Consider the following 20,702-nt stretch of genomic DNA (forward strand, 5'->3'; position numbering starts at 1 on the left):
ACTTATTCATACGTACGCTTATCCATGCGTACGTTATCCAGACATTTATCTACACGTACGTTATCCAGACACAAAGTTTAAAAAATCACAAATTTCACCTCTTCTGGCATAACTTACTGCCTAACAGTGCGTTTTTAAATGCTGTTTAAATATTGAATGTGGAAAGCATGTGAATTCTGACCCATTTGGCCTTCCATAGAACACACCCTGAGCAGCTCTGACATCACTGTAGTTCAGTGAGAGACTCCGAGAAAGTGAAACTAACTTGATCAACAACATGGACACCTAAGACCATCGAACTCTTTAAACAACTGAATATTGAGTCGTTCAGAGACCCTTGTGAACACATCTGATACTCACAGGTAAGTGATAGAAATATAAGAGAGATTGTCTTGAACAGGTTTCTAATGGCAGTGGTCTGGTTTAGTAGGGTTTATGTCAGACTGGAATGAGTTGAACAGAAGCAGGGTTAAGCGTGTCAAATACTTAGATACTTTAGATGTTTACTGCACTGAAATGATATCAGAATTGTATTAACAGTATGTCATTAGATCGGACAAAGTTTGTTGTTTCTGTCATTTTGTCACGCAACATAAAGACAAACAGGTAAAACAGGAAGTAAATGACCTGCAGACAAACAGAACACAAACCTGCTTCACTGCAGCTGAAAATCACTTTAACATTACACAAGAACTTATGATCATATACTATATTTTGTGGAAAGATTCATCTAATTTTGGATAAGGAGATATATATGTTTGTTGGAAAATATAAAGCTTGTACTTTGTACTTTCTTTAAACAGCAGGTCATAGTTCAGATTGCTCAGTAAGTTTACGAGTCTCTCACTTTGTTTCAAACGAATGATTGTGTTTCCATCACTATCAGTTCTCACATTTTAACCAGTTAAACTATCATTTTTATTTAAAAGGCTTTAAGAGGGAAAGAACAATGGCAGAATCTTCACTAACAGCAAGAAAAACCAGGAGACAGAGTATTGAACATGAATATCCATTTAAGTCAATAACCCAGAAAAACACTTTGACTTTTAATTTATAATATTGAACATGTACAGTTCAGGAATGTAAAGTAGATCAAATAATTTATATTATACATATATTTATTTATTTAGGTAAGTGGTTATGTAATGAGCTTCACATTTAGGTTCTGATCAGCTTGTCTGGGTTCATTTTACAATAATAACCAGCTGACTGTACATGATCTCTTTATATTTGTCTCTAAACACTCTTTACATTCAACCAGCTTCATGAGGTGCATCATGGGATTCTTCATAAACAGTATTGAAGGAGTTCACACTAATCCTAAATAATGTCTCTTTCCAGTAATGTCATCCTCCATGAGTTCACTGTCTGAGGAGATTCAGTGCTCTGTATGTCTGGATGTGTTCACTGATCCAGTCTCGACTCCATGTGGACACAACTTCTGCAAGATCTGTCTGAATAAGTGCTGGGACAACAGCCAGACCTGCAGCTGTCCATACTGTAAAGAAACATTCAAGCAAAGACCTGATCTCAAGATTAATACCACACTCCGAGAGCTCGTAGATCACTATAAGAAGAAAAGTCCTGAGAAAACAACTGAAGTTCTGTGTGACATCTGTGAGGAAAGAAAGCTGAAAGCGCTGAAGTCGTGTCTGGTGTGTCAGAGCTCTTACTGTGAAACTCACCTGGAGCCTCATTTGAGAGTGACACGTTTGAAGAAACACAAACTGATGGATCCTGTGAGTAATCTGGAGGACTATATATGTCAGAAACACGAGAGACCTCTGGATCTGTTCTGTAGAGATGATCAGACATGTGTGTGTTCAATCTGCTCTGTGAAAGACCACAAGAACCACAACACTGTTCCTATAGAAGAGGAGAGTCAAGAGAAGAAGGTAGACGTTATTATTCTTTTAAAGGACTGATATCATGAGGAATCAGATTTTATTTCATATTGTGAGTTTGATCTGTTTTATGATAAATGTGTCTGTGTTGTTCTCTCTATAGACTGAACTGATGAAGACACAGAAAGACGTGCAGCTGATGATCCAGAACAGAATCAAGAAGATTCAAGACATCAAACACTCAGCAGAAGTCAGAAAAGTCAGTTTAAAATAATAGAATAAAAGTAGATAGTTAAGTTTGTGGAAAGACTGTTGGCTTTGAAAAGGCCTAGCTATAATGTTTAAGTAGTTTTAAGAAACTTAAAAATTTCAGTTTAAAGTAGTTTGAAAGTTTTGAAGGCAAAAAAATAAATAGATAAATAGACAGATAGACAAATATCTTTATATAAATAATGATTACCAAGTTACTATCATTTCATTAACATGTTTCCAGCATTATTATCATGTCACTAGCATGTTTCAAGCATGATAAGAAAGTGACTAGCATGTCATTAGCAAATTTCCAGCATGATTAGCAAGCAACTAGCATGTCGTTAGCATGACTAGCAAGTGACTAGCATGTCATTAGCATGATTAGCAAAGTGACTAACATATTTTTAGTATGATTAGCAAGTGACTAGCATGTTGTTAGCATTACTAACAAGTGGCTAGGATGTTGTTAGCATGACTAACAAGTGGCTAGCTTGTTGTTAGCATTACTAGCAAGTGACTAGCATTTCATTAGCATGATTAACAAGTGACTACCCTTACGAAAATTAACCATGGTTTTACTACAAATAAAACCAAAAAAACATGGTTACTGTAGTTAAACCATGGTAACCACAAATTAACCATGGTTTTGCTATATTAACCATAGTTTTACCATGGTATTTGTAGTAAATCTGTGGTTTTACAAATGGCAGTCAATACGCCAAAAAAACATTGGTTACTACAGTTTTACTATAATAAAACCATGGTTATTTTTCGTAAGGGTAGAATGTAATTAGCATGATAAGCAAGTGAATAGCATGTTGTTAGCATGATTGTCAAGTGACTAGCATGTTGCTAGCATGACTAGCAAAATGATTAGCATACTGTTAACATGACTAACAAGTGACAAGCATGTCATTAACATGATTAACAAGTGACTAGCATGTATTCTCAGTAGAGAGTTTTTAAGCTTTGCTATGGCAGTAGACAGCTAAAATACACCTTAAGTCTTATTGTATCAAATGTTAACCCCCTAAATGAAAGTCTATGGGGTTTTAGGTAGTTTTAATAGTCTGGTTTATGAAATCCATAAATCCAGTCTGCAACAGAAAAGGGAGAGAAAAGTCAGGAGAGTGTAATAACGGCCCGCCACATAGAGCTGCCTTGACCTGGGTAAAAGCCTGCTGACACGGCTCCGTCCACTGGACCGTATCTGGCACCTCCTTTTTAGTGAGGTCAGTCAAGGGGCTGGTGAGGTCCGAATAATTAGGAATAAACCGCCTATAATATCCTGCCAGCCCCAAGAACTGCCTCACCTCCTTTTTGGTCATGGGACGTGGGCAGGTCGCAATAGCGGCTGTCTTATCAATTTGGGGACGCACCTGTCCATGCCCCAAGTGGAAGCCCAGATACCTTACTTCCACTCGCCCAATCGCACACTTCTTTGGGTTGGTCGTGAGGCCCGCTCCTCTCAACGACCTCAGAACAGCCCTCAGATGCTGCATATGCCGCTGCCAATCATTACTGAATATAATGATATCATCCAGGTAGGCAGCCGCATATGCAGCATGGGGCCGCAAGATTCTATCCATGAGGCGCTGAAAGGTTGCAGGCGCCCCGAACAAGCCAAAGGGAAGAGTAACAAATTGGTGTAAACCAAACGGCGTTGTGAAAGCTGTTTTTTCTCGGGATAATGGAGACAAGGGGATCTGCCAATAACCCTTCGTTAAGTCCAATGTCGAATAAAAGCGAGCCGTGCCTAACCGATCAAGCAACTCGTCAACCCGCGGCATTGGATACGCGTCGAACTTCGACACAGCATTCACCTTGCAATAATCCACACAGAACCGGACTGAGCCGTCCGCTTTCGGAACTAAAACTATCGGGCTCGCCCAGTTACTGTTGGATTCTTCTATTACCCCCATGTCAAGCATAGCGCCTAATTCAGCCTGAACTACTTTTTTCTTGTGCTCAGGCAAGCGACACGGCCGGCTGCGAACTACCACGCCTGGCTCGGTCTCGATATGGTGCTGAATTAGGTTAGTACGGCCCGGTAGGGGCGAAAAGACATCGGCAAAATCTGCCTGTAACTTCGTTAAATCAGTGAGTTGGCACGGCGAGAGGTGATCTCCACCTGGAGCCAGGGCGAGGGATTGTGGTCTGAGATTCGCCTCTGGCCCGAGATCATCCTCCCCCCCCAATCACCGTTGCCAACATCACTGATTCCGCCTCATTCCATTTTTTAAGGAGATTGAGATGGTAAACCTGATGCGGAGCTCGAAGGGGGAAAACCCTGTGGAGGCTTGTGGGACCTCTCGCACTGCGAATAACAAGGGCTCTAGCCACCTATCCCAATTTTTGGCGTCTTCCTGAACGAACTTACGGATCATGGATTTAAGAGTGCGATTAAATCGTTCGACCAGGCCGTCCGTTTGTGGGTGATAGACGATCGTTCGAATCGACTTAATGCCCAACAATCTGTATAGTTCGCGTAGCGTACGTGACATAAACGCCGTGCCTTGATCAGTAAGGATTTCTTTCGGAACCCCCACCCGGGAGATAAGACGGAACAGGGCATCTACAACACTTTTAGCGGAAATGTTGCGGAGGGCCACTGCTTCAGGATATCGTGTTGCATAATCAACTATGACTAATGCAAAGCGATGTCCTCGTGCCGATCGCTCTAATGGCCCGATGAGGTCCATACCAATTCTTTCGAAGGGGGCCTGCATTAATGGGAGAGGGCACAATGGCGCTTTTGGGGCGGCCGGTGGGTTCACCAACTGACATTCCGGACAAGACGCGCACCACCTTTACACGTTGTCATGAATGCCCGGCCAGAAGAATCGGGTCATGAGGCGATTTAGTGTGGCTGCCTGTCCCAACTGGCCTGCCATAGGATTAGAATGAGCTGCATGGAAAAGCATTTCCCTGCGGCTCTTTGGAACTAACAACTGGGTTGTATTTACTTTTGTTTGAGCGTCTTGGGTCACTAGATACAACCGGTCTTTTAAAATGGCAAAATAGGGATAGGAGAGCGGAAGGGCCGGTCGGAGAGGCTGGCCATCGATGGTGCGGACCTGCTGGAACGCATGTCTTAGCGTCTCATCCTGAGACTGCTCCAGGGGAAAGTCATCGTGCTCCGAGAGAGTTAGTCTCCCGATTCCGCTCGGTTCCCCTGAAGCCGGCCTCAGCAGTCCTGGCTCAGTTTCCCCCACCTGCACCCGCGTGGTCTCCTTCCGTGCCTTATTTCCCCAAGAGGCATCCGCACATAACGACACCAATAAAACCGTAAACGCGGGCCAATTCGTCCCCAAAATTACTGGATGCCGGAGGTGGGGACTAACCGCCACCTCCACACTATGTTTTTGTCCCCGAAATTGAATCCAAATTGGGACGACCGGATATTCCACCACATCCCCGTGTACACACCGCACCTTAACCACGTGGCTTGTATCCAACGCCCCCGGTTGAACCAGGCTTTGATGGATTGAGGTTTGGTTGCATCCTGAATCCACCAAGGCCGGATATGTACCCCCCTTGATACTCATGGGTATTTGGTACTCGCCAGCCTGACCGGGGGTGGCCCGTGGGTCGTCCGGGACCCGGACCATCATCTCCACCTCCATCACTGGACACCTGTCCACGAAATGCTCCGGGTCCCCGCAACGCCAAAATGACAGCCCAGACCTACCCGCTGCCCCAATGGCAGGGAGTGGAGAGGGGAATTGGCGTGGAGAGAGCGGAGAGACGGAAGTACTGTCCCCTCCCGCAGCCCCGAGGCCCGCCCCCCTGGGTGGGGCCCTTGTATTCGCAAAGCGGCCTTGGTCCGTCCCGCTCCGCCCCCGGGGCGGGACACGAGGAGGGCCAGGTGGACGGGACCTAGGGAGAGGGACAGGGTGAGAGAGAGAAGGGGGAGAGAGAGAAGGGGAGTGAGAGTTAGTAGGTGGGGGTGTGCCGACCCCTGGGCACGCCACCATGTGGTCCTCCGCCAGGTGGATGGCCGATTCCAGCGACGCGGGGCGGTGGCACTGGACCCACTCGGCCGTCTTCTTGGGGAGCCGAGTGATGAACTGCTCCAGCACCACCAGATCGACGACACGCTCCACGTCACTTCCCTCGGCCAGTAGCCACTTGCAGCAGGAGTCCCGGAGCTGTTGGGCCAGGAGTCCCGGAGCTGTTGGGCCAACACGAAGGGTCTGCCGGCCTCGCCCAAGTCCAGGGAGCGGAAGCCTTGCCGGTGTTGTTCGGGCAATCGGCCGACCCGCTGGAGGATGGCCCTCTTCAGGTCGTCGAAGACCAGGAGGTTCGCCACCGGAAGTTGTTGTGCGGCCACCTGGGCCTCGCCGGAGAGCAGGGGAATGAGGCGCACCGGCCGCTGCTCACGGGGCCACCCGCAGGCTTCGGCCGCCTTCTCAAAAAGTTCCAGGAAGGCCTCCGGATCATCCTGGGCCCCCATCTTGTGCAGTGGCAGGTGCATGGCGGGCAGCCCGGCGGCCTCAGCGCGAACCTCCCGATCGAACCAGTCCCGGAACCTCTCGCGGTCCTCCTGCTGGGCCTGGACGATGGCCTGGAACCGTCGCTCCTGATTGGTCCTCAGATCCAGCAGCGCCTGGTGTTGCTCGTGGTGGAGGACCGCGAGGGAAGAGATGATGTCCGCAAGCGGCGTGGAGGACGGGCTTTGCATGGCGGCGGCGTCGGTCCGTCTTCCTTCCCGGGTTTCGGCACCAGTGTTGTGAGTTTGTGTGGGTAAGGAAGAGGACAAGGGGTCGGCTGGACTGCTGACGTATATTTATTTAACATAAAATAAAACAAACGTTTTCTAACACCATATGGTGACTTCTATTTTGCTGCGTTCACTCGGTGCTTTCGCTTTCCGGCTTCCGGTTTCCGGTCTCGGCTTCCGTCAGCAGTCCCACTCTCTCTCACTTGCTTCCATCTCTCCTGGCGTTTTATACCCTCTCCACGCCAATTACTAGAACAAGAAACAGGTGATAATAATTTCTGCCCAAACTACTCACTCACCGCTCGTCTCCTGATCCTCTCTCCCGCTGCAGACTTCGCTAAACCACGCCCCCCCTGCCACAATCCATAAGACCAGTCTGAAGCTCTGACCCGAGTTTGCCGGTTTTAGCTTGAAAGCTCTAGGAGGAGATACATTTTAAAATTTAGTCTCAGAAGAGGATTTCAGTAAGATCAACTTACTTTTTCAATAAATAATGAATGTAAATGTTTTTATTAAAGAAAATAAAGAGGCAAGAACTGACAGACATAACAATAACAAAATAAACAAACAATCAAACGAATGACAGATGAATATCAGACTCAAATATCCAGCAACAGCCAATAAAACAAGAACTAAAATGTCCAGGGCTTGTTCTGCGCTCGTCCAGGGTGCAGAGTGAAGTTTAATACTTCATTTGAGGGATTCTGAAAACACATGTAGCCTATGTATGTGAACAAAAATGTATGAGCAATAGTTACACAGATTCTTCTGTTAGCAAACACTGCTAATAATTTGTTTCCTGTCCTGGTTGAGCAGAGAAACACAGAGAAGGAGAAAGCAGTCCGTGTGGAGCTCTTGACTGATCTCATCCGCTCCATTGAGAGACATCAGACTGAACTGCTGGAGATGATGGAGGAGCAGCAGAAAGCAGCAGAGAAACAGGAGCAAGAGCTGATTGAAGAGCTGGAGCAGGAGATCACTGAGCTAAAGATGAGAAACACTGAGCTGGAGCAGCTCTCACACACTGAAGATCACCTCCACCTCCTACAGGTCAGTCAACATGATCTCTCTGATCAATCATAATGCAGGATATGACATGCTGAAGGATTTCTCCTCTCTCCTGCTGTAGATTCACTCATCCCTGTGCAGCTCTAGAAACACCAGGAACTGGCCTGAGATCAGTATGAAGACTCATGAGAGTCTGGAGACTCTGAGGAGAGCTCTGACTCAACTGAAGGACACTATAGATGAGAAACTCACACTAACTGGTACATCAATACACACTGATCAGATAGAAACATGATAGTGTACTCTGTTCTTTAAATATAAGCTTCAGATCTGATTGTTTTCTTGTCATTAGTCTCTACAGAGCTGAAGTGGATGCAGCAGTATGCAGGTACAGTGTGCTGTCTGCACTACACTAGTTTACATTCATACACTCACTGCTTCATTACTGCACTACAATCTGATTAAACACTGGGTTAACTAAAAACATCAGCATCACAGAATATCTTTATTCTCTGTTTTCTCAGTGGATGTGACTCTGGATCCTGATACAGCTCAACCTAATCTCATTCTGTCTGATGATGGAAAACAAGTGAGAGATGTAGACATTAGACAGAAACTCCCAGACAAACCAGAGAGATTTGATCCATGTCCCTGTGTCTTGGGAAAGGAGGGATTCTCCTCAGGGAGATTTTATTTTGAGGTGCAGGTGAAGGGAAAGACTGATTGGGTTTTAGGAGTGGCCAGAGAATCTATTAACAGGAAGGGACCGATCACACTGAGTCCCAGAGATGGATACTGGACTGTGATTCTGATGAATGGAGATGAATATAAAGCCTGTGCTAGTCCTCTCATCTCTCTGTCTCTGAGAGTGAAGCCACAGCGGGTCGGTGTGTTTGTGGATTATGAGGAGGGTCTGGTCTCCTTTTATGATGTGGAGTCCAGCTCTCATATCTACTCTTTCACTGCTCAGTCTTTCACTGAAAAACTCTATCCATTATTTTTTCCCATCCTTAAACTATGGAGGTAAAAAATCAATTCCACTGATCATCACACCTGTCAGTTATAATAAATGAATTTACTCAATTATCAAATGCAAGATTAAAATAATACATTTTATCATAAAAAATATGGAAACATTATGTGCTGCTATTTGTAATAATTTGCTTATCAGTTTTTAAAATCTAAAATGATCTTATCACATATTTTTTATGTATATATAATTATTGTTCAGTAAATTATATTTTGTTCAACTTTCATAAATATTCCTGCTATTTTTCTACCTGACAATGTGAAATTGCCATCTATGCAAAGTTGGTGCAATAAAATAACGTCATAGTTAACAATTACTTGTTTACACAGTTGGAAGCAGCAGGGGATGTGGATGGACAGATGTAACCTTGGGCCAGAGCCTCCTTGATGTATTCCTCCATGGCCTTCTCCTCCAGGATGGAAAGTGGATAGATCCTTCCTTTTGGCACTGGCTCACCCGGAAACAGATCAATGGCGTAGTCCCATGGCCAGTATGGAGGCAGTTTAGAGTCGCTCTTAGGGCAGATGATGTCGCTGAAGGGGGCGTAACACGAGGGAATATCCACTGACCGTTTCTCCATCAGGCTCTCAATGGAATTGGCGCAGACAGAAAGCTTTTCAGGTGAAGAGGATGGAACAGGAAATCCGGATAGGCATTCCAGGAAACAGTTGTCGCCCCACTTCAGGACTTCACCAGATTTCCAGGAGATGACTGGGTTGTGCTGCTCCAACCACGGGTGCACAAGGATCATGTCAGCGGTGGACTCCTCCAGAACCAGCAGATGATTCTTCTTTTTGTGGAGTATACCGATTTGCAATGTAAGTGGGCCGACCCGACGGCGGACCTGTCTTCTGCTTAGCGGTCGTCCAGTTATGGAGTGGATTTGATAAGCAGACGGCGTCACCGTGTTTGTAAGGTTAAGCTGATGGCACTGGAGATGAAGTTGCTGGAGATGAAGAATCAAGGAGTGCCTAAACTGGAATAGAAACATCAGCAGCAGTAAGTTTTACAATGGTGGTGAGTGGCTTCATTTGATTTGCGGAAGGGATAATGGCACTCACCATGGGATGAGGAGGATGAATGGGGCATGTGGAGAGAATATGCCTCGGAGATCCACAGTACAAACACAAGTTCCGGGCGAAGTTGTGTGGAAGCTGGCCCTGGTGTTCTTCGAGACACGAATGCATGCGCGTGGCGAAGCGGATGGAGAGTTGGATGAAGCATTCAAGCCCGATGGTATCCTTGTATGCAGCGAGATGCAACCGCACTTGTGGATCCAAACTGAAGGTAGGTGGTGATGAGGGCTTGTTCGTTCCACCCACTTACGGCAGCAAGAGTCCTGAACTTCAGAGCATAATCATTAACAGACATCTTGCCTTGTTTTAAATTATATAGTTTCTCACCAATCAACGAATCCCACACAGGTTTTCCAAAGACTTCTCTGAAGTGGTCTACAAAACTGGGGTAAGACTGAATGACAGGGTTATTTTGAGTCCACATAAAATCCGCCTATTGAGGAGCTTTACCTTGCAGTTGAGAGATGAGAAACACCACTTTGGATCTTTCGGTGGGGTATAAGTGCGGCTGCATCTCCAGGACCAGCGAAAATTGGAAAAGCAATCCCCTGCATTCCTCCGCCGAGCCAGAGAAGGTCGCTGGTTTGGCCATGGGACTGGTATGTACTGCCGGTGAAGAAGTGGTGAAGTTGTTACCGGAAGTGTCCGTAGGTAGTGGAGGTGATGGAGTGGCGGTGAGAGTTCACCGTAAGGCATCGACGAGGTCCTGGAAGGGGTCTGGTTGGCTCATGCTTGTGTAAGACGGTCTTGGTCCGGTCTTCTGTTACAGGACACAAGGGTCGGAGACAAGAGATGGCAGGTAATGGTTTTATTTACACAAGCAGATTTAAGATGAATGGCTACTGGGATACTGGGAAGGCATACTGTCCTTGGAGTTGAACTGAATGGTGATCCGAAAGGCGATGGTGGAGATGGTGATGAAGACAAGGGAAACACACATTCATGGTAGAGACAGGAGGGAACTTGGAGACGTTACCTAGAGACAGGTAAGTACAATGCTAGGAGTCCTTGAAGTAAGCAGGTAGGAGAGTCCTTGAACGGGACTAATAGATCGGTAGGGGTGTTGATGCTAATCCACCACGGGACTCCGGTAAGAAGTGTGACAGGAGACAGGGCACTGTTCCACTCTTTATCTGAAGTGTTTTAGGGTTCACAGCAGATGGCACAACATTACTCTAATTAGACTGGATATTGTACAAGTTATGGCCACAAAGTGTTAAATGTGGTCTTTCTGAAATAAACAGAATAAACAAACATCAGTTTACATCTGCTAAATATAAATTACAGACATGTAAACGAACTAACAACTTGCTACTGTCACATTATACATTAATCAACATTAACGGTAGTGAGCATACACATTTGAATCACGGTATATCTTAAATATAACAACATTATAAACAATGTAAAGTTCGCTTACACAAGCTGAATATTTAAACACAACAACGAAATTAACATAGCTGACCTATAATCAGGAATGATTAAATAAACTTACATTCAATCACGCACATTAACACCTGATGAAAATGGCGGAGCAATCGGCTATTGAAAATGAAAGTGAAACCGGAATAGCGGAACTCACATAAACTAGCGGCACACATTCATAATAATAGTCCTTCCACTATAAACACACATAGGGAATTTAGAACAGCCGCCCCCAGATTAGCATAGCTAATATGTCTAATGATAAATTCCCTAGTTGTTGGAGTCCGCTTCACCTCCGTCCGGAAGTGTCGGAAGTCTGACAAGTTTGGCCACAGGTCGTAGGTATAGGCGATCATTGACCTGTACTTGAGCTGACCTGACGTGTCCATCAGCACTGGGTATCAGTTTGACAACCCGACCAATTGGCCATTGGGCTCTGGGAAGCTGCGGGTCGATTATCATGACCACCGTGTTCTCAGCTAGATCTTGAGTTACCGCTGCCATTTCTGGCGAGTCTGGAGACCCGGTAGGTAGTGTCGTGTAAAGTAAGACCAGAAATGATCGATGATAGTCTGGGAATGACGCCAGCGACGCTTGGACAAGGGCTCAGGGGTGTAGACCACCTGGGGAAGCGAGGCGTCTCGCCGCCCCATGAGAAGCATATTTGGGGTAATTGGATCCAAGTCTGCCACGTCGGATGAAACGTATCCCAAGGGCTTGCTGTTCAGGATACCCTCTACTTCGATCAGTACAGTCTGTAGGACATCCTCAGGCACAGACTGACTCCCAATGACTACTCGCAGAGCAGACTTTACAGATCGGATCTCCCTTTCCCATGCGCCTCCGAAGTGGGGTGCAGCGGGAGGATTCATCTTAAAAGTGATCTGATAACTAGCCAGCTGCTCCTGCAGTCTGGGCTCCATCTCCTTGAAAGCTTCTCTCAGTTCGGTCTCGGCTCCCCGGAAGTTAGTACCCTGATCTGATATGATCTCAGATGGGGTTCCTCTGCGTGCTATGAAGCGCCTTAATGCCAGTAAGAATGCATCAGTGTCAATGCTGCTGAGCAGGTCAAGGTGAATGCATCTGGTTGTCAGGCACTTGAAGATGACACCCCATCGCTTCTCCGTCCGACGGCCAATCTTAACCATGAATGGCCCGAAGCAGTCGACTCCAGTAGAGAAGAAGGGGGGTTGGTACAATCTTAGGCGAGCTGAGGGTAAGTCAGACATAATAGGTAGAGTCGGCTTAGCTCTCCACTTCTGACATTCTATGCACTCTCTCTGGTGTCGTTTGATGGCTTGCCTGCCCCTTAGGATCCAGAAATGGCGACGTAGCTCTGCGAAGACCCTATCAGGTCCTGGATGGAGTAGACGCTCATCGAAGTGCTTAACGATGAGTTTGTCACCTGATGATGGGGATCTAGAACCACTGGGTGTATCTCGGTTTTGCTGAAGCCATCCAAGCGGCGTAGCCTACCTCCCACACGAATTAGACAGAACTCAGGGTCGAACTCGGGTGCAAGCGTGTTCAGACGGCTGGCTGTGGGCACCTGGTTCCCTGATTTTAAAGCCTTGAATTCCTCTGGGAAAGACTCCTCCTGACATTGACTCAAGATAAGAGCTTCTGCACGCCTGTATTCTAAGGATGCTTTACTAGTATCTTGGGCGGCCGCCCCATGGAGGGACCGGTAGGTCGCGTCGACTAAGGCACTCCAAGAGGTATACTGAGATGCATCAGGCATGTCTGGATTTCGATCGTCTGTGATTAATCCACAGAAAACAGCTTTCCTTGTTTCTGAGGTATCCTTTCGGGCCTCTGCAAGGGGCTTGACTGGCCAATGATCTGGCGGTTCACGGAGGAATCCTGGGCCTCGACTCCACATGTCAGAGTTAGCCAGCTCCTTGAGCGTTCTCCCTCTGGTAATATCGTCCGCCGGGTTATTTGAGGAGTCAACGTATCGCCAAGAGTGGAGCTCAGTCAACTCTTGTATTTCTGCCACTCTTGTCCCGACGAACACTTTGTATCTACAGGACTCAGACTGGATCCAGGTCAGTACTGTAGTTGAGTCAGTCCATAATGTCACTGTCTCTATGGCAATAGTTAGCTCCTGTTTGAGAAACTGTGCAAGCTGAGCGCTAGTCAATGCTGCACACAGCTCGAGACGTGGCATGGACAGTTGACGCTTGGGGGCTACCCTAGAGCGAGCCATGACAAAGGTAGTGTGGATCTTACCGTGTTGCTCTGCACGGAGATAAGCCACCGACCCATAGGCAACCTCGGATGCATCGCCAAACACATGAAGGCTTAATTTTGATTTCTCCACATCAAAGTCAGCAGGAAGATAGCACCTTGGAAGCGTGAGCTTATAGAGATCAGGCAGCTCCTTCTCCCATACGGTCCACTTCTCCAGCAGGTCTGCAGGAAGATTCGGATCATCCCAATCTCTCGGTTTGTTCCAGAGTCTCTGAACGAGAACCTTGGCATGGGTGGTGAAAGGAATGGAGAATCCTAGAGGGTCATATTGCGTTGCCAAGACCTTATAAATATACCTCATGGTCGGATGATCCTCTGCTAGTGTACGATGCCTGTAACCCAGGCTGTCTTCTAGGCAGTGCCACATTAAGCCAAGAGCCGGCTCCAATGGGTCTGAATGATTTTGCCGTAACCACAATTCGATGCTCTCTGAACGAGCCTTAGATGGGAGGTGCTGGACAACAGAAGGGATATTAGTGGCCCACTGTCTGATTTCAAAGCCCCCGGAGGCTAAGAGAGGCCTCATCTTGTCAATTAGTCGCTTGGCTTCCTCATCAGTGGGAAGGCTCTGTAGGCAGTTGTCCACGTAGAAGCTCCGCTCTATGGACTGCAACACTTCCTCATTCCCGAACTGCTGGCAGCGAACATGCATCTGCAGCGCAAAGGTGGCGCAGCAGGGGCTGCAGGTCGTCCCGAAAGGCAAGACTTGCCATTCATAGATGTCTGGCGGGTCCTTTCTGCGCATGTTCCTCCAGATGAACCTCAGAAGGGGTCTATCCTCTGGTAGGAGTCTCACTTGGTGGAACATACCACGTATATCCCCACTGATGGCGACCGCGTACTGCCGGAACCGCACAAGTACTCCTAGCAGTGAGGCACCGAGGGTAGGACCTGGAAGCAACTGTTGGTTCAGAGACACACCTTGGTAGGCAAAGGAACAATTGAAGACCAACCTGTATTTGCCATTATGCTGCACGAGGTGGTGTGGTATGAACCATGACTCCTCGTCTACCTGCTGGCCTTCTGATGGTACCCTGACAACATACCCTGAATCAAGGAGCTTCTGTATTTCAGCTTCGTACAACTTAGCCCTCTCAGGGTCTCTACTCAGGTGTTTCTCAGTGTTCCTGAGGCTGGACAAAACAGATTCCATAGTCCCCTTCAGCGGTGGAGCGTTTGGCGCACGAAGGAGTGGAGTAGCGTAGCGCCGGACTCCGTCAACTTCTACTCGTCGCGTCTTGGTCTCCAACATGTCTGCAGCCATCTGATCCTGTTTAGACCGAGTTATCACTTTCTCGCTGCGAGATGGAAGGACATCAAGCTGCCAGAGTCGTTCAACATGCTGATAGACAGGATCTCGCAGTGGTGTAAGAGAAGTGAACAAACACTGAGATGAAGGTATCTGATGTGGGAGCAATCCATCTGGTCCCTGGAGGACCCAACCGAGCTGCGTGCGTACAGCGACTGGTCCGCCCGCTGGTCCCAATCTGATGGGCTCCTTTGGGGTAATTAATGTAGGATAATCAGACCCAATTAAAATTAAGGGTTGGACCCTAGCAAAAGATGGAATGGGTATCCCTCTGAGATGGTGATAACATCGCTGGAGCCTCTTGATAGGGTAGGTTTGCTCGGTAAGCGTGAGGAGAGGCGCGGTGAAGATACCTGTAAGGCTGTGCTTCTCCTCTGGCCTTGACTGTGGGGAAAGCAGCAAGTCAATTGACTGCCCCTTCAATTCTGTGATGTCATGTCGGATGGTACGAAGGGCCATAATCTCTTCTCTTCCATCAATACCAAGTTGCTGGACAGCTGCAGGAAGGATGATACTCCGCTGAGCCCCATCATCCAAGATAGCGTAAGTTGAAATAGACCTCTTGCCTCTCCACAGAAGCACTGGAACTACTTTCAAGTACACACGACTCGTGAAACTAGGAGAAGTGAGATATGCACGCTCGTGAGAAGTTGTCAGCAGTACACTGCTAGGACCATCCTGGGCAATGGAATGCAGCACTCCGAGATGTATATTACCACAATCCCTGCAGGGCTTCTTCAGAGTACATTCCTCCCATTTATGACTTGTGCGTCCACATTTCCAGCATCTTTTCCCATCCTTTATCCACTTCAGAATCTGATCAGGTGAGCACTCAGTGATTTTGCTACACTGTGACAGGTAATGCTCCTGACTCTTACAGAACAGACACAAACGCTTCAGTCTCCTGGCCGATGACTGAGAATTAGCAGCATTGGTATGGACAGACTGCCCTGTGCTAGCTTCCATGGGCTGTTCACTTCCATGATAGACTGCAGTGGATCGAGTCTGGGGCTTGGGTACAGACTGGCGGTCCTTACGTGAGACCTGTACTCTCTCTGTCTGGTAGCGCTGCACCATCTTGGTAGATAAACGCTGCGCTTCCGCCTTGACCTTCAACTAGTCAGCAAGGTCATGCAGGTTATATGGATTTAGGCTGTCAGTGTGCAATCGGCCTCGTAAATGTAAATGCTCTATAAAGCTGTCTCGGTAGTGTTTGGGCAACTTACTGAGTAATCTATCGACATGCCCTGTACAAGAGAGCTCTCGGCCCTGTGGCCCCTCGAGTGACATCAGCATACCAACTAGTAAGTCAACATTGAGTGCAAAACTCTGAAAGGCCTTTGCATCACCAACTCTAATATCAGGTGAGTTCAGCAGGGCTGCGATCTCGCTCTGAGCCAGTTGATGAGGCTGGCCATACTGTCGTTGCAATGCTATCATAGCTGCCATATAGGGCGCAGGATGATGTCGGCATGCTTGGGCAATTAACCTAGCTTCCTCAAGAACCAACTGCTCCATCAGTACCCTGTATTTATAGTGCTCTGTAAGCTCGGTGTGAGGATTGAGAAGATTATCCAAGGCCATCTTCAGGTCTGTGAACTCCCTCTCACTATCGTTCACAAGCTTAGGCAAGGCTGGAATGGGAACTGGTTGTAGCTGGGGTGTAACTGGCAGAGGCTGGTAAACTGGAAAAGGAGGTGGTGGCTGGCGAACCACTAAAGGGGGATGCCCAGGCTGCAAAGGAGTGTGGACGGGAGGCTGAGCAGGGTGATACCCAGCAGTCTGTAGAGGAGGGCGATACGGGTCAGAGACAGCGAACGACTGCCGTGTGGCTTGGCTCGGCATGTGAGCCTGTAACTGATATACAGGGGGCACTAAAGGCCTATACGCTGTAGTGGTCAAAGGCAGCTTCACTGAAGTAACAGTATGTGGCAGTGATGAGGTAAGCTGACATGTAGAATCTACTGTGCTGAACAGAACCCCCTGCTGTGGCGTTACATGTGGTACAGATAAGGGGAGAGCACCACGATATGTCGAAGTAGTACCATATGCAGCAGGAAGGGTGCCTTGTGTTACGTGCCACAAAACTGACTGCTGAGAAATATCAATGTGGGCTGTCTGAGCTTGAAATGACTGGCCTAAATGCGGAAGCGGGACAGATGAGACTGCAGTAGCCTTTGGTCTGACTACAGGTGGTGACGTAGTTTGGGCTCGTACATCTACCTGGAATATGGGTGATGCAGCACCACTACTGAATGAATCACACTCGGATGGGCTGTGATACCCTGGAGGAGCTACTGAAGAGCTAAGATGACCGACAGATCTCTCAACATCCAACTGATGACTCATAGCGGATACTTCTCCATACTGCACCAGCGATAGATCACCCATGGGCAGCTGCTCCACAGTCGAGACTGGCTCAGCCTGTCCACTGAGGTCGAACTGTGCTGCTGGAGAATCCATCCTTGGTAGGTGGTATGAAGTTTCGTGAAGAACAGGGTCTGGTATGAGAGACTTCGGCAAAGCTACATCATAAGCTTGCAGACGTGTGGAAAGCTGACGTGCTCTCGCCTGTGTGCGAACACCGTGTGTCGTATCAGGGGAATGAAGTAGGCTCTGTTGCTCCATATCACCGAAGTGAATATAGCATCCGGCTCGAAGGACCAAAATGAACGGGACTAATAGATCGGTAGGGGTGTTGATGCTAATCCACCACGGGACTCCGGTAAGAAGTGTGACAGGAGACAGGGCACTGTTCCACTCTTTATCTGAAGTGTTTTAGGGTTCACAGCAGATGGCACAACATTACTCTAATTATACTGGATATTGTACAAGTTATGGCCACAAAGTGTTAAATGTGGTCTTTCTGAAATAAACAGAATAAACAAACATCAGTTTACATCTGCTAAATATAAATTACAGACATGTAAACGAACTAACAACTTGCTACTGTCACATTATACATTAATCAACATTAACGGTAGTGAGCATGCACATTTGAATCACGGTATATCTTAAATATAACAACATTATAAACAATGTAAAGTTCGCTTACACAAGCTGAATATTTAAACACAACAACGAAATTAACATAGCTGACCTATAATCAGGAATGATTAAATAAACTTACATTCAATCACGCACATTAACACCTGATGAAAATGGCGGAGCAATCGGCTATTGAAAATGAAAGTGAAACCGGAATAGCGGAACTCACATAAACTAGCGGCACACATTCATAATAATAGTCCTTCCACTATAAACACACATAGGGAATTTAGAACAGTCCTCTATGTGCAAACGAGACCGGACATTGGTGAAGCGTGAGTGAGTTTTATGAGAACTATTTTTTGGATTGGTGTGAGATAAAGATATGATGATAAAATGATAAAATTCTGTTGAAACTCCATCTAAAGTAATTATTGTAGGCAAAGAAGTTGAGAAGGTTCGTTCAAGATTCAAGATCTTTATTGTCATATGTACAACAGTACAATGAATTTTTTCCTTTGCTCACTCCCCTCGAGAATGGCAGGGCAAAACAAAGTCTATAAAAAATATAGAAAATACAATAAATGAAGTAAAAATATAAATAATAAGAGCTTAAAAAACTAAAGAGATGAAAGAAAGGAAAAGAGAACCCATATGTTAATAAAAGAAAGAAAAGTCAATAAAAAAAATTCTTCACAGAATAAATGTGCAGTGCAAGAAGCAATAAAATGACAAATTGTAAAGTGTCATGTGGTGATAAAGTGTCATGTGGTGATAAAGTGTCATGTGGTGATAAAGTGTCACTGTAAAGTCTAGTGTTTAAATTGTCAGTTAGATGTGTTATGAGTTTATGATGGTCCAGCAGGGTGCAGAGTGCCATTAAACAGGCTGAGTTTATCCTGATGAGACAGGTGGAAGTGGTAATGGGTTTTGACTATTTATCAGTCTAATGGCCTAGGGGTACAAACCACTGATGCACGGGTCAATGTATAAACAACCCGCACCCGACCGATGTTTTCATCAGCTGCTAAGATGAAGGTCTCGCCATGAATGCCAGAGAGAAATGCACATTTCATACGGATTACATAATCATATAGTAGCCTATTTATTTTGGTTTGAATATTTTCATTTAAAAGTAGACATTTCAAGCTTTCTGTAATATATTGCATACATTTATTTTTAAACCCACCGAATAAAAGATTAAGACACTACCTTACCCAAAATATCACCCAAGATTTCTACAGCTTTTTTCTTAGCTATTTCAGAATCTGGAAAAAAACGCTCGTCACTTCTGCTGCCCAAACTTTGTCAGTCTGTGGGTCATTTGGTTTATTGAAAAACAATTGCACTGATTTGCATGTTTCTTGATGATGTGCTTTTTGTATATGGTACTCACATGCACCATGTCGCTTCACCTCGTATTCTCCACCATGTCACACAGAAAAACTGCTTTTGCATTATAGGCAAAAAGCTCTCTTTTTTGCGTATGTTTTGAGTATGTTGCGGTCCATTCACTATTAAAAGTGCATCTTCTCTTTTTTGTTGGCCACGTCTGTTTAACCTGACCGAACAGCGGGCGCTCTCCAATTTGAGATTGTCTTTGTCTATCTTGGGTGATTCATCCCACACTTTGTATTTAGATTTGGAACTGCTCCCCTCAGGCAGGTGATACAGAGCGCCCAAGTGGAGGACTGAGAAAGCTTCTAGGTCTTTTGTTTCAAATGCAGTCCTGAGTGTAAATACTTATCTGAAATATAAAGGTGTACCGTTGTTTTTTAAATAGTGTATGAAGAACTATGTAGTGTACTGTAAATGCTCGAGGTTGTTTATGGTTGATCATTATGGCCAGTAAAGGGACAAATAAAGACATTACAACAACTACAACAACAATCTTATAAAACTATGAACAGGTTTAGTGCTTCCTTTTCAGTTTCTTTCTTGTATACTGACTGAGTTGCCTCTACATTTGATCAGCTTGAAGGACCAGGTTGCTCTTTATGGTCCATTTAAAAATGCTGGCCTGAGTTTGTGGATACAATAATGTTGCAAACCTGGAGTGAGAATCTTTGAGAATGTTTGAGTTTCTCTTTCACTTTTATGTTCTTGACCAAATCACTGAACCTCATATTGCACCAGGATGACTGTACTGTAAATCACTGTGATGTCTTCTTTCAACGTACTGAATTTGTGTGAAAAATTTGAATCCGATGCAAATTATGTATTGGAATATAATTCAAATTTTCTTAACCGTAAAGCAGCCACACATTAAAGCAATTTCTCTCTTTGTTCCTCCTGTCAGCAGTTCCACATAACAATAAAAAATCCAGCATCCTTGTGTTTTTTCATATACAGACCAGAATTTATATTTATATAATACTTGCGGTTAAGTAGAAATAAATGAGCAGAATCAGATTCATAACAGCTGAGTCTTTATTTTTGGAATTCAAGAGAAAATATAATTCATAAACAAGAATACTCATTCAGAGGAACATCACTAACAGTAGAATGAAATGAAAATACAGAAACGATTAGAATACAAAATCTGAATAGCTGCTCTTTTGGTCACTATAAGGCTGTAGTTTACTAAAGGTATAAACATGCATATCAACAAAATAGAATATACATAGAATTCAATAGGAGGTGCATCAGATTTAAAACCACTGTGTACACATTTTATTAAAATGTGAATATATGAACAATATCACACTCATAGTTGTGGATATCACTCTATATCAGTATAGCTGTAAACACAAGGCTGCAGTTAATCAGTGATGTTTATGTAGAGCAATATCTC

General features: G+C 45.6%; 1 protein-coding gene across 10 annotated transcripts in view; it reads left to right on the forward strand.

The window, feature by feature from the left end:
• The first annotated feature begins 240 nt into the window (after positions 1-240).
• Positions 241-20,702, forward strand: part of LOC113055595 (E3 ubiquitin-protein ligase TRIM39-like) — a 61,964-nt gene continuing 41,502 nt past the window's right edge. The window contains exons 1-11 of one of the 10 annotated variants that reach the window (XR_003277542.1): positions 241-362; positions 930-1,013; positions 1,342-1,895; positions 2,008-2,103; positions 7,636-7,869; positions 7,949-8,087; positions 8,180-8,215; positions 8,352-8,850; positions 9,187-10,144; positions 10,253-10,321; positions 10,391-10,482. Coding sequence is in view for 8 of the 10 variants with exons in the window: in XM_026222007.1 (XP_026077792.1) it covers positions 950-1,013; positions 1,342-1,895; positions 2,008-2,103; positions 7,636-7,869; positions 7,949-8,087; positions 8,180-8,215; positions 8,352-8,850; positions 9,187-9,244 (1,680 nt within the window). In the remaining 2 variants the exon portion in view is untranslated. Of the gene's footprint in view, positions 363-803; positions 827-929; positions 1,014-1,341; positions 1,896-2,007; positions 2,104-7,635; positions 7,870-7,948; positions 8,088-8,179; positions 8,216-8,351; positions 8,851-9,186; positions 10,145-10,252; positions 10,344-10,390; positions 10,483-20,702 lie in introns of those variants that run through there. The other 9 variants (XR_003277541.1, XM_026222007.1, XM_026222008.1 and 6 more) reach the window with 9 other exon arrangements.

Source organism: Carassius auratus, chromosome 36, assembly GCF_003368295.1.
Source record: "Carassius auratus strain Wakin chromosome 36, ASM336829v1, whole genome shotgun sequence".
In the NCBI taxonomy this organism is placed as follows: Eukaryota; Metazoa; Chordata; class Actinopteri; order Cypriniformes; family Cyprinidae; genus Carassius; species Carassius auratus.